This window comes from Arabidopsis thaliana, assembly GCF_000001735.4.
Source record: "Arabidopsis thaliana chromosome 1 sequence".
Classification (NCBI taxonomy): Eukaryota; Viridiplantae; Streptophyta; class Magnoliopsida; order Brassicales; family Brassicaceae; genus Arabidopsis; species Arabidopsis thaliana.
In genome coordinates, this window is record NC_003070.9 from 2472920 (window position 1) to 2485796 (window position 12877).

Here is a 12877-nt window from a genome sequence, read left to right on the forward strand (position 1 = left end):
ACACCGCGGAAACAATTTATTTTTTAATGTTAGTATATATAAAAGTTTACAAATTGTATCTAACTATAAAATATTTTTATTTTATAGTTTACAATTATTATTAAGTAACGTCCTGTCAAACCCGTCCAGTAAAAAAAACCATTTATTTTATTAATGTTGATCTTATTTATGATATGTTTATGAATCATTGTCTAAATATTTTGTAATTTTGTCTCTGTTTAGTTAATGTGGAGAGATTTTGGAAAGATTGTTAAATGTCAAATATTTAATTCGAAGATTTTCTTTCTAATTATCAAATACAAACATCAAAATCCAGTGGCAGCCATTGTAAATAAGTCCAACTACAAAATTTATTTCACAAAATGGCTGCAAAAATGTATATATAGATACTAAAGAAAGATATTAGAATTCCGACAACTCTTACAAATTTTAACTTGAAACAAGAAAAAAAATGTATACATTCTAGAAATCAAATATGTGCAATCTCAGTAGTGGTTAATAAGAAAGGTGAAGATCGGGCGGATGGAACCTATGAAGTATAAACCAGGACAGGGACACAAATTTGAATCCAAATGGTTCAGTTCGATTCCAACCGGATTTATTTCAGCCTGCATCTGTCATGCCTCTTTCCCATTCCTCCAACGCGGCCTCTGCTTTAAGTTTCTCGGGAACACTATCTGCATTCAAGATATTACAGGTATTAAAATGCTGTTCGTAAACCACATGGAACTCATAAAACGAATACTTCAGAGGTTATTAAGTACCTGCAAGGAACTCGTATCTCTGGTCGTTACTCACTACGGATGCTGCCAACGAGTAGAAATGACAGTGTCATCAATTATGTTAGGAGTGCAACAAATCTTGCAAGTGATACGAACGGATTAACTCATTATCTAAACTCTTCCTAAGACTAACTACTGGCCCTTGTGCAGAAGCCAGAAATCCTAAGTTCAGCAATTGGTGCAGCAGCATGAGATTTTCGACATGGGATTCAGTATTGAGGTAACCAGATATTGGCAAATAGGGACGAGATTAGAGCTTACAGAGGTGTTTGTAGTGGATGAATTTCTTTTTGTCCTTGACGGAACTATCATAAGCTTCTTCAGAAAACCGCTCAATGAACATCTCCTTCAATCACAAAAACCAGTTAATGTACTGTAAACGCAATGAACATCAATTTCGATGAACACAAGATGAAATCAAAAGAAAGAAAAAACAATGCCAAGTTCCAATACAGGAAAATTAAACACTCATCACTTAAGCTTTGAAAATATGAACCTAAATCATATATAAGGACTTTCTCATGTGTTAGGTGTCTACAAGTTCTGGATGTAAAAGCTAAACCTATGACAATCAAGCACAGTAACTACGGTTTCATCAAACACACATGGAGATGAAGCAATAACGTTAATTCCCGGCTTAATTAACAGAAACAATCTCATTACTGTAGCAATTTGCGAGATTATAACGCCCAATTAACACTGACTAGCAATTGATACTCCCAAATTCATCAAAAACCATGTGAAATTAAGTTCCTCAAGCTAAATTTATATGTCTAATTAGTACTATACCGTGGCTTTGTTGACAAGAAATACAGCATCCTGCATAATCTGAGGAGCAGAATTATCGCTTCTCATGATCCGCCGAATCCGATTCATCGGAAACTTGATCTTAGCATCTTCCGCGCCTCCATCGTCCTCTTCTCGATTTTTACTCGTCTTCGTCGGAATTCCTACACTCTTTCCGTTACCCCTCTTGCTCACGACGCCGTTACTTTTCTTCGCCTCATCGCCTCTTATTGCTTCTTCCACAGAGTCACTGCTCGATGATTCTGAGATCTCGTAAATCTCCGGCTTCTTCTTCACAATGTTAACCTTGTTCGACGTCTTCTTCGTTCTGGAACCGGAGCTGCGTTTACTCCGACCACTCGCTTTATTGACGACGACATCGCTCCTCGCCTTCTTCTCCTTGGGTTTCTTTGACGACACCATTAATTTTTTAGAACTACAGTATGTTTCACCCTTTCGCCTGAATAAATCGATGGATATTTACATGGGCTTATTTGTTTGAGCCTTTTAGGCCCATTTATCATATGATCAATTTAAGGAATGGACATGGTGATGTTGAGGAATGAAGATGCATGACGACTACTTCAAAATAAATTATTGGACATGCTTTCACTGTTTCGCATACACCTCGTAAAACATTGTATAGTTTATGGAGAAATAAATAAATTAGGGTAAATGTACTTGGGATAAGATAATGTTTTTATACAAGCATCCAAAATACATTATCTTGTTCCCGACATAATGTAAAGAAATTTTAGGGATTAGATAAGGAAGAATGGGTAATGTTGGAGTATGAGACAGAAGAGGTGTCCGCAAGCTGGAACCACCACGTGTTATCAACAACACGTGTGAGTCTCCATGAACTCTCTCTGCAATATTTAAACGTGGCCTAGCTCGTGTTCTTTCAATCTCCAATTATTACTCTATTAATAAGAGAAGACGAGTTTTGCTTTCGATACTGTCTTTCAACTATTCCGACACAACCAAAGCTTCTGGAAACGTTGTCGTTTGTTATCAATAATGGCTGTTGTAGAAGAACCGATACTTTCAAGATTGGATCGTATTGATTTCATGGTGAGGAAGTTAGAGGAGATGAAAGGAAGCTCGCCTAGAAGCTCGAGCCCATCGACTCCATCTAGTGGGACTCAGCCATCGTCAATGGATCTGTCGTCACCGAGGAGCATAGGGAAGGTACACTGCCGTTCGATGGAACAAGTCAGGGAGGAGACTGAGCGGAAAGGAACTTTGCTAGAGAGACTTAATAATGTAGAGGAGCAAGTGCTTAAGCTGTGTTCACAGTTTGAGGAAGAAGTTGAAGAAGAGAGGAAGAGAGAAGATAAGACGGATAAGGAAAAGAAGACCCCGAAGAAGAAGAAGGGATTGAGGAAGCTGGTTGATAAAGTTGTTGGATCTTCTTCTCCCACTAATATCCATTCCAAGAGCTGGCGTTGTTGAGTCATTGTAGTACTTTATTACATCATCATGTATACTTCAACGTACCACGTTTAAATGAAAGCTTCTCTTCTTTTTTCTTTGTTGAAGCGCTAGTGGAAAAAAATATCTTTAGGTCTCTCACTCTCTTGTTTGATCGTTTGTTTGTTGAGGTTTTTTGTTGTCCAGTATGCACTTTTTAAGTGAAAACAACAATGAATTTTCAGTGTACTTTCTATTTTTCAGAGTGCACTTTTCAAGTGAAACAATGAAAATTTGAAGGAAAAACAAGTACACACCTATAAATGATTAGAAAAACGAAGATGTGTGTAGTCATTTCCATAAACGTAACGATAAATTCTCAGTGGAGATGGTTAAAATAAACCGTAAATAGTTAAAATTTAACAAATGCCCAAGGTTTTGTGTAGAATAGAACAATTTAATTTTATATCTGTTCTCCGGGTTTTCTTGCTTCCCGATCAAATTGGGGTGTCAACATTTTGATCTAAAAATCAGTGACATCATATATGAGACTTTTCAACGTGTTTTTTTTTGTCTAAAAAAATTTCATCATTCTCTTGTCAAGTATTATGTAAGGTTAACAAATCTCCTCATAAATTTTTTAAAGATCGAAAATTTTCTAAAAATATGTAAACTTTTTTTCGTCTATGGTTTCTTAAGGTGTGAAGAAAAAGAGGCTGTTTACGGAGTTCACTCTGTTTGACACTTCAACCAACTTTTGTCTTTATATGTTTTTATTCTACACCATTAAATCAAACTTAAGACAATCATATGCATTTCTTTATCCACAAAATTGATTTGCTTATTGTACTTCATCATCCCGTTGTAAAATTTATAAGCACAATTTTCGCCAACTATTTATTCCGCAAATTGAACAGCTGATTTTATTTAAATTAATGTGATCTTTATCACAACAAATTCACAAGTCACCTGCTGCTGGTGACGCAAGTATCCCCCTCTCTGTTACAATATCTCACGATCATTCAATTGTATCCATAAAGATGATGTATGTTACTATCACCACCACCACCACCATCGTCATGAATCATGATCATCAGACAACGACTACGAAAAAATCATAAGTCTACTTTTATTAGACACACAAATCTGTGAAAATGGCGATTTAGTTAATAATAATTCGCTCAACTTTTTCTTAATCAATCAAAGGAATAAAATAACAAATAATAATAAGACCATTTTTTACTTTTCCCCTTCTTTATGCAAAATTCGGCCTCTTAATTTTCAAAATTTTCGACCTCCGATCTCCCATCTCCGCTTCCATCATCTTTAGGATCTCTCAATCTCTTTCTTCACTGATCGATTAGGGTTTTCGAGCTGAAATCGATACTCCTCCACCGCGAAGAAGCGATTACCTAGATTTTTCTTCTAGGTTTCTGGCGGATCTCGCCAAGTTCTCCTTATTCTCTTCAGCTACGGCGAAACTTTCTCTAGCTCCACTCCTCCCTCGCCACCATGTTTTGGAAGCTCACATCTCTCTCTGCATCATCTCCTGTGAGTTGAATTTTTAGATGTCGTGTTGTATGTTAGCGTTCATCTTGTCTACAGATACTGATATGCTTTAGAATTAGATTATTGGAGTTTCTATCCGTTGCTTTGCTTTTTCATATAATTTATGTCGAATTTTTGGATTTGCTAGATTTCAATTTTTTGAATTATTGTCTCTGAGTCGTGAATTGTTCATGTATTGATGTTCTTTCCTTTTGTTATGAGCGCAGGTGGAGATAATATTAGACAAAGAAAATTTCACGTTGGAAGAGCTTCTTGATGAGGAAGAGATTATTCAAGAATGCAAGGCTTTGAATAGCAGGCTCATTAACTTGTAAGCTTTTTTTAATCATTTATAATTGGCTTATATTCCTCATTATCTGTTTCATAGAACCAGATAAACCCTATGGTGTATGTTGAATCCTATGTCTCCTCTATCTGCGGAGTTTTAGTTAAGGAGTCCCATATTTCCTTCGTATTTTCTTGGATGACTTTATTGATTGGGTATTAATGTCTGCAGTCTAAGGGATAAAGCTCAAGTGGAGCAATTATTGCGGTACATTGTTGAAGAACCTCCACAGGATGCTGATAGTAAACGTGCTTTCAAGTAATATGCTTCCTTGATTCTAACTGGAATTACCTTGTCTTACCATCCTCTCCTTTTGCCTTTTATCCACTTTTCTTTTGAATGGTTCTGGATTTCTTTTCTCTCTAACTAATAATAGTTTCTTCTCTTTTAGGTTTCCATTCATCTCTTGTGAAATATTTACATGTGAAATTGATGTTATTCTAAAAACTTTGGTCGAGGATGAAGAGGTATTTTTCATTCATCCTACTACCTTTTCCTCAAATAGCAGTTCATACTTTTCACTTTTCTGTGCATCTGGATTATGTTTATTGTTATCCTAGATTCTCATTTGTTCGAATAATTTTATCTTGCAGCTGATGAACTTGCTTTTTTCCTTTCTGGAACCAAATCGTCCTCATAGTGCATTGCTGGCAGGCTATTTCAGCAAGGTATTCTCTCTTACGATACATAAGTTTACGTATTAGCCAAGTTCCTGTAATTTTCTTTTGTTTTGTTTGTACCGATACATATGACTTCATTTCAAGGCTCCGAGAAGTGATTCTTACTTCTCTCTGTTTGGTGTAGGTTGTCATTTGCCTTATGATCAGAAAAACTGCAGCGCTTATGAATTATGTAAAAGTAAGTAATAACACATAGTTAAACGGATGGTAAACTATATGAGAAATATATTATGGAAACTATTTGAACTGATTTCTAGGATTATCCAGGAGTACTGTAGAATACGTCTTATTTTCTGTTAACTCTTCTATTCAGAATTGATATTACCTTCCATTGTAATCTCGCAAGCCAGATGTCCGTCTATTTAGTAAATTGTTAGTAGATGAGATTGACATGACTCTATTCTTCAATTGCTGGCAATTATATTGATGTGACAGACAATTTAGTTGAATTTTTTTGTTATTTGTTTTGTATTCAGTTCTCAAAGTAACTTTTGATGATCACAGGGGCATCAAAATGTTTTCTGCCAGTTAGTTGATTTGATTGGGATAACATCCATCATGGAGGTAATTGGTTTGACTTAGACTCAGTGCAACTTGGTGTGGTTTCAGAGGTCTTTTTTGCTATGATATTTACGCGACTTTTTCTAGGTTTTGGTTCGCTTGGTTGGGGCTGATGACCAAGTCTATCCCAACTTTCTGGATGTGATGCAATGGTTGGCTGATAGCAATTTACTTGAAATGATCGTGGACAAACTTAAACCATCTGTAAGTGGTTAAGCTTTTCTATAATCATCCCAGAGACAAGAGGCTCTTGGTTTTCTCTTTGATACTTGTAGGTGGTGTAAATCTAGGATATCTGATGATATTACTAATTTCTTCTATCATCTTCATTCTGATATGTTTCTTGCATTACAACTTGAATCAGAGTCCTCCGGAGGTTCAGGCAAATGCAGCAGAAACATTATGTGCAATTTCTCGGAATGCACCGTCAGCTTTAGCTACGCAGCTCTCTAGCCCTGGGTTTGTAATCTTTCTTCCATGATGATTCCTAATGCTTTGATAGATGATACAAAAGTGTTTCACATGGCAGCACAACTTTTTCCCTGTTTTTGCAGCTACGTTGCAAAGATATTTGGTCATGCTCTTGAAGACTCGCATTCAAAATCCGGTCTAGTTCATTCACTTTCAGTATGCACCTCTCTTCTGGATCCGAGGAGATCTGCTGTTTCATCTTCTATGTTCAATTCTTACAGAGGTCAACATATGTTCGAGTCTCCTGTCCCAGTTTCCCCAGAAACTATTGGTGCCATGCTGCCCAAACTCAGTAAGTTGGATCCTATGATGCACCATCGTCACATGACCATCAAGATTATTAATTTTCTGGCTTTTTTATTTGTTGCATGCACATAATCTTATTGTGCACTTGGACAATAGTCAATCCTTTTCTTATGTGATATTACTTTCCATTTGCGAGGATACCTAGAGTATTTAGCATCTATCTGGACGTTCTGTTTGATCTTCCCTGCTCTCTATTTGGTCTCTTCTATTTTGGTTTATATTGATAAATGGAAACTGGTTTTACATAATTCTGGAATGCTTACGTAGCACATCTTGGATATGTATGATACTGTCTCATACAAGTTTTTCAAATCAGGTTTTATGCATTCAATGACCTTAAGTAATATTTTTTTTTTTTTCTGCAGATGACTTGCTTATGCTTCTCACTGTAGCATCTGATAGCACAGTATTGCCTACAACATATGGTGAACTGAGGCCTCCTCTCGGAAAGCATCGTCTAAAGGTCAGGTCCAAACATGGAGCATTTTATGGAAGACATTGTCGTTTTTAGGACACCAACAGTGCTCTTAATATATTGTATGTAAAGTCTCTATACTTAATTAGACTCACTTATCTTATTTTCTTTGTTTCAGATTGTGGAGTTCATTGCAGTTTTGTTGAAAACTAGAAGTGAAGCTGCACAAAAGGAATTAGTCAGTTCAGGAACAATCAAAAGGACCCTTGATCTGTTTTTCGAGTAGGTTTTGCTAAACTTAAAATTTTGTGATTACCGTGTGCTATTTCTACGAGATCTTAAAAAATCAAATACTCTCGACATATGAAGGTACCCGTACAATAATGCTCTGCATCATCAAGTGGAGAGTATAATACTTTCTTGTTTGGAAAACAAGAGCGATTTGATGGTTAACCATATTCTTCGAGACTGCGATCTGATTGGCAAATTCCTCTTGTCGGACAGGGACTCAAACCTCTTAGGTGATAGCCAGGTATTACCATTTGCTATGTTCACAAAGGTTTAACTGATCATCAGCATATGAAAGAGTCATCTTAATACAGCTCCAAGTTAGCTCCATTGACTCATTGCTCCAGCGTTCATTAGCTAAACAAATATTCTCTGGCATTTTCTTTTTCTTTTGTGCGAGGTAGCCCACTGTAGCTGCCTCCGGGAAAAAAAAACCTCGTGTCGGGTATGTCGGGCATATCACAAGAATATCAAATAAAATTGGTCAGTTGAGTAACAGCAATGGCCAGATAAAGGCATACCTTCAGGTTGGTATAAAAATTATACGTGTCGTGTTGTTTTTCTTCTGCCGCTTTTTTGTCACTTCACACGCATAAAGAATGTAAAACCATTAGTTGAGTCTTGTGATGAATGGTCCTAGCACTCTGTTGGAATCTACCATGTTTGCTGATTGTGCTTTGTTCATTCCCAAATCTTTAGGAAAACAGCGAATGGAATGAGTGGCAAGGTAGTGTTCTGCAGGACCGCAACACGGTTGAAAATGTCAACAGATGGGGATGTGGGTATGTTAACCTCTACTCACAAATCATCTAGTAACCATTTAATTGGTCAGTCTGCTACATAATGCTGATTATGGATGTAAAAATTCATGTGTGATCCTTGTTCCTCTTGGACAAAACCCTCAAAGATAATTCTGCATTGATGACTGATGGTATCATAGTCAAATAATATTTCTTCTCATGACGAGACCACTCAGTAAATGCACCATGATCTGGTCCCGGGTTTTGGATTTTATCTTCACTCTTTTTGGTTATAAAAATTCCTAAACTAATTGTTACGTGTAGGCGCCCAACTACCCTACAAGATAGGACAAGAGATAGCGATGAGGAAGACAGGGATTACGATGTTGCAGCTCTGGCCAATAACTTAAGCCAAGCATTTAGATACAAAATATATGGAAACGATGACAATGAAGAGGTATCTTCTCACACTAGTGCTTTTTCTTCAATTTATGAATGATTTCCTGGGTACTGAATTTATCGTCTTTGTATTTCTCTCAGGACCACAATGCCCTTGATAGAGACGATGATGTAAGTCTTGCAAAAATTCTTCTCTCCGCTTTTTTGAAAAATCAAGGAAACTATCAACATCTTTTATCACACTATGATACGTATGGGGGATGTACGCTAATAAGAGTTTGCTATTGAAAATTGGAATGTGTTTATATACTATACAGGATGTTTACTTCGACGATGAATCTGCTGAAGTAGTAATTTCATCCTTAAGACTTGGGGATGACCAAGGAAGGTGAGTTTATCTTTTTATTATCTGTTAATACTGGTGTCCTCATGTCCTTGCTTTAAACTACAGTTACTGTATCTTGGTGATTGAATTATGTCATCTCTCTTGACCAAAAAACGAATGATGACGTCTCTCAAAATAATGACTTGAATCTTTTTTGGTATTTTGCCGCAGCTTGTTTACAAATTCGAATTGGTTCACATTCCAAGACGATAGATTCGGCAGCACACCCTCTGACACAGCGGGTTCGAACACGATAGACGTGGAATTGAATAAAACCTATAATGCCAACACTAGCAGTAGTGACGATGATGAAGTTGTGGTTGGAGAAGAAGACGATGATCTAACTGGAAACCCAAAAGACAACGCGTTGAACACAACTGAAACCAACTTTCAAATGGAGAGTCCACTGGATTTCTTCGACTTCAACACCTCACAGAAAGCTGAAGAAGCTTTTGCTGAACAGCCACCCGAATGGGTCGGGTGGGGAGAACCATCTGATATGCAAGCGAGTGGCACCGGTCTGAACCCATTTATCGATGATGATGATGATGATGACAGCAAGCACATAATGAACCTCGACATACCAATGGCTGAGGTCAAATCTGAATCCATGATTCCAAACGGGTCAGAAAGATCGTTATTTGAGAAGGACGTGGAATTTGTGGGAGTGGAACCAGAAGGGGCAGAGAAAGCGATGGAGCAAGCGATGAAAGAAGGGATAGTAGGAGAAGCTGGAGTGATGAAGAAGAACAAGGAGATGGCTGAGGACTCAAAGCCGGAGGAAAGTTCAGGAGGAGTGAAAGAGTTCAACGATAACAACTACTGGAAAGTGGATCAAGAAGTTGGAGTGTTGGAATGAAAAAGTCGTTACCTTGTACAGTGTCATTTTGTGTGAGAGTATGATACAAAACTTGTTATTAGTTAAAATTTGGTGCAAGGGTCTCTCTCTCTTTGGCATGTATCTTTTTCTCTTTTATCATTAGGCTTCTGTTGTTGTCAGCTAGAGGAAGTTGTCTGTGCTTATTTACTTTGCCTACCACGAAGTTGTCCGTTTTAAAGTATATTTGGACTCTTTTGAGTTTAGTTTCGCTTGACAAACATCAAATCATATAGTAAACCTAAAGGGTGACAAAGTCAATAAATGAATTTGAAGCTATTCACTTCTTTTGAACTAATATAAAATATTAAGACAGACGAAAAATAGAAGATTATGGGATTGAAGCAAAGAAGCAAAAAAGCAAACATTGGCTTTCACCTCTCTTCCTCTGATACACAAACGTCAGTGCAACCATATTGCTCGCAAAATGAGAGAGAGATAAGATAAATCACATAATGAAACAACAAATATGTTATATCCCTAACTTGACTAAACCCCTAAACTCTCTTCATCAGATTTGAAAACAGTCACTAACCCCTACTTTTATACCATTTTCTTCCTCCCCTGCTTTACCTTCTGGATATCACTGCGAATCATGCTGGTATCAAACTCGTCGTCCTTCTTTCTCATCTCAATGATCTTCCTGTGTGAGTTTGAATGCACAGATGGGATGAAGGTCGGGCTTGAGGCTGGCCGGTATTCTGGAACTAGGCGACCAGATTTGAACCGGACTCCGCAAGCGTTGCAGAGGGTCTTGGGTCCACTGGGTCCTTGCCTCCACTGTGGGGTCGTGATTGTCTCACAATGAGTGCATATCCGGACTATCCCATCCGACTTACTTGACTCCAAAGTGGAAGACTCGGTGTGGGTGATCAGATGAATCTTGCGCTTCTTCTTGGCATGTTGCTCAGAAGAATAGTAACCCTCGGTTACTGATTCACCCGGAGTTGACTTTCTGGGTTCAAAGGGGAAAAGGTAGCTAAGTCTCACTGTTGTGGGGCGTCTGCGCTTGCTTCTCATGCCTTTCACAGGGAAAGCCAATCTCTGAGATCCGGAGTTTTGGGTGGAGAGAGAACCATAACTGTTCTCGAGAACTGACACTGGAGTTAGAGACTGAAATAGATATGAAACTTTGATATCAGGAGGAGCTGAAGATTGGTGGGGAGTGCTATTAATGCCGGACAAGGCTTCAGAAGAACAGGACTGCTTCTGCACCCACAGAACCAAAGAAAGCAGATGGATTAAAATTCAGGAATCAGGAACACAATCAATGCACCTCTACATGAATGATGCTAATAAGCAAGACAAATTCAGTTTAAATAGATGATATACTCTATCTAATAGGGTAAAACTCTATCAAGTAAGTGATAAGAAAACAAGAACTGACCAAAGCAGGAATCATGTTGTTGGGAATCCGCACACGAGCGGCGCCCTTGGGACAAGAGGTGAGGTCAGAAGGCAAAGCAGGGAACATATCCAAGGGAGGAGGCTCAAGGTCTTGAAACCTGGCGACCCAATCTCCCTCACCATTGGTGGAATCGATGTCTTCAAGTGGGCAATCAAGGTGATTGGTGAGACCATCAAAGAAATCACCAGAGAGAATACCTTTCAAGTGCTCCTCAGCTTCAGCTTCAGGTAACCAATTCATCTACTGTAAACCAAGAAAAGGTAAAGCGATTAGAAAATGAGCTTAAAACTCAACACATATGCAGCAGGAGTTCAAGAACAGCTCCCATGTCCACCAAAAAATTACAAGTTAAAAAATTCAATTACGAGGTTTCACTAATGACACAGACTTAAAGCAATTTCGCAACAGATAACAATGACGACATTTGAAGGTAACGAAGATTGAAACAATTTCTTTTAACAGTGAGACAAGTGTCGGTCGCAAGTATTCATTCCCACACCACCAAAGCAACAAAATATAAAACCCAGTAAAGAAAGAAAGAAAGAGAGAGGAGAGCAAGAACCTTGTAATATATAATTAGACTACACAGAGAAAAGGACGACGAATTTGGAGATGGTCTAAATTGGGGGTTTAGGGATTGCAGGTTCGTTCGAATTTGGGAATGGGAGAGAGAAGAGGAGGGAGAAAAAGGTAGATGGAGTTTTCAATGTCTCGTCATTTTTGTTTTTGCTTTTAATGGTCAACTGGTTTGGGATTTATATACACAGAAATGAACACATGAGTTGCGATTAGTCATTCCAAATTATTAATCAGAGACCCTTTGGGTTGGGGTATATAAACACAACCCACCAAAAAGATTAGACCTTGGGTACCAACAACCCACTAAAGCAGAGAACATAATGAGGCTAAGGTTTGTTATCCATCTTCACAAGTCATGAGGCTAAGGTCTCCAACCAAAAGATCAATGTTCTTTATCGATGATGATGACACCAAGAACATAATGAGCCTCGACATTACCAATGCCTGACGTCAAAACCGAATCTTTGATTCCAAACGGTTCAGAAAGATCCTTCTTTGATAAGGACGTGGAATTTGTGGGAGTGGAAGCACAAGTGACAGAGAAAGGCATGGAGCAAGCGATGAAGATGAACAAGGAGATGGCTGAGGACCTAAAGACTGAGGAATGAAAGAGTTCAACGATAACAATTACTGGAAAGTGGATCATGAAGTTGGAGTTTAGAGTCAGCATCTTGTACAGTGTGATTTTGTATGAGCGTAATGAAACAAAACTTGGTTTTAGTTGAAATTTCTTGTAGGTGAGTCTCTCGTCTCTGTGAAAAAAGCTTTTGTTTTCTAATCTTTCTCTGTTATCATTAAGTTTCTGTTGTTGTCAGCTAGAGGAAGTTGTTACTTAGCTTACCACCAAGGTGTCCGTCTTTAACCTACATAGAAACTCTTTTGCACTTCAGTTT

At 38.0% G+C, this 12877-nt stretch overlaps 5 protein-coding genes across 8 annotated transcripts; 3 read left to right on the forward strand and 2 right to left on the reverse strand.

Moving 5' to 3' along the window:
• Positions 1-245: 245 nt before the first annotated feature.
• On the reverse strand, positions 246-2209 carry NF-YC10 (nuclear factor Y, subunit C10). Of its 2 annotated transcripts, NM_100672.3 has the most exons (4): positions 1572-2209; positions 1044-1128; positions 765-806; positions 246-677 (listed from the first exon to the last, which is right to left on the reverse strand). In NM_100672.3, the coding sequence occupies exons 1-4, from the start codon at positions 1989-1991 to the stop codon at positions 604-606; spliced, it is 621 nt and encodes a 206-aa protein (NP_563803.1). In that variant the 5' UTR covers positions 1992-2209; the 3' UTR covers positions 246-603. The 2 variants fall into 2 exon arrangements, with proteins under 2 accessions (NP_563803.1, NP_001320567.1); NM_001331746.1 differs by having other exon boundaries at positions 765-1128; positions 1572-2094.
• A 97-nt stretch (positions 2210-2306) lies between these two features.
• On the forward strand, positions 2307-3248 carry AT1G07985 (uncharacterized protein). The gene has a single exon (NM_202060.2). The coding sequence runs from the start codon at positions 2589-2591 to the stop codon at positions 3021-3023; it is 435 nt and encodes a 144-aa protein (NP_973789.1). The 5' UTR covers positions 2307-2588; the 3' UTR covers positions 3024-3248.
• Positions 3249-4033: 785 nt separating this feature from the next.
• AT1G07990 (SIT4 phosphatase-associated family protein) lies at positions 4034-10277 on the forward strand. 2 transcript variants are annotated; one of them, NM_100673.4, is made up of 19 exons: positions 4034-4532; positions 4757-4860; positions 5047-5133; positions 5267-5342; positions 5469-5543; positions 5680-5733; positions 6060-6119; positions 6204-6320; positions 6481-6575; positions 6671-6879; positions 7259-7356; positions 7487-7590; positions 7678-7840; positions 8001-8123; positions 8296-8378; positions 8661-8793; positions 8877-8906; positions 9053-9123; positions 9292-10277. In NM_100673.4, exons 1-19 carry the CDS (start codon positions 4494-4496, stop codon positions 9977-9979), a joined length of 2409 nt encoding a protein of 802 aa, NP_172277.2. In that variant the 5' UTR covers positions 4034-4493; the 3' UTR covers positions 9980-10277. The 2 variants fall into 2 exon arrangements, with proteins under 2 accessions (NP_172277.2, NP_001322214.1); NM_001331747.1 differs by having other exon boundaries at positions 8877-9123.
• Positions 10278-10320: 43 nt separating this feature from the next.
• On the reverse strand, positions 10321-12807 carry GATA10 (GATA transcription factor 10). Of its 2 annotated transcripts, NM_100674.3 has the most exons (3): positions 11968-12807; positions 11385-11648; positions 10321-11206 (listed from the first exon to the last, which is right to left on the reverse strand). In NM_100674.3, exons 2-3 carry the CDS (start codon positions 11643-11645, stop codon positions 10541-10543), a joined length of 927 nt encoding a protein of 308 aa, NP_172278.1. In that variant the 5' UTR covers positions 11646-11648; positions 11968-12807; the 3' UTR covers positions 10321-10540. The 2 variants fall into 2 exon arrangements, with proteins under 2 accessions (NP_172278.1, NP_973790.1); NM_202061.2 differs by having other exon boundaries at positions 11385-11991.
• AT1G08005 (serine/threonine-protein phosphatase 6 regulatory subunit) lies at positions 12362-12805 on the forward strand. Its single transcript, NM_001331748.1, has one exon. The coding sequence runs from the start codon at positions 12425-12427 to the stop codon at positions 12590-12592; it is 168 nt and encodes a 55-aa protein (NP_001318952.1). The 5' UTR covers positions 12362-12424; the 3' UTR covers positions 12593-12805.
• Positions 12808-12877: the final 70 nt, after the last annotated feature.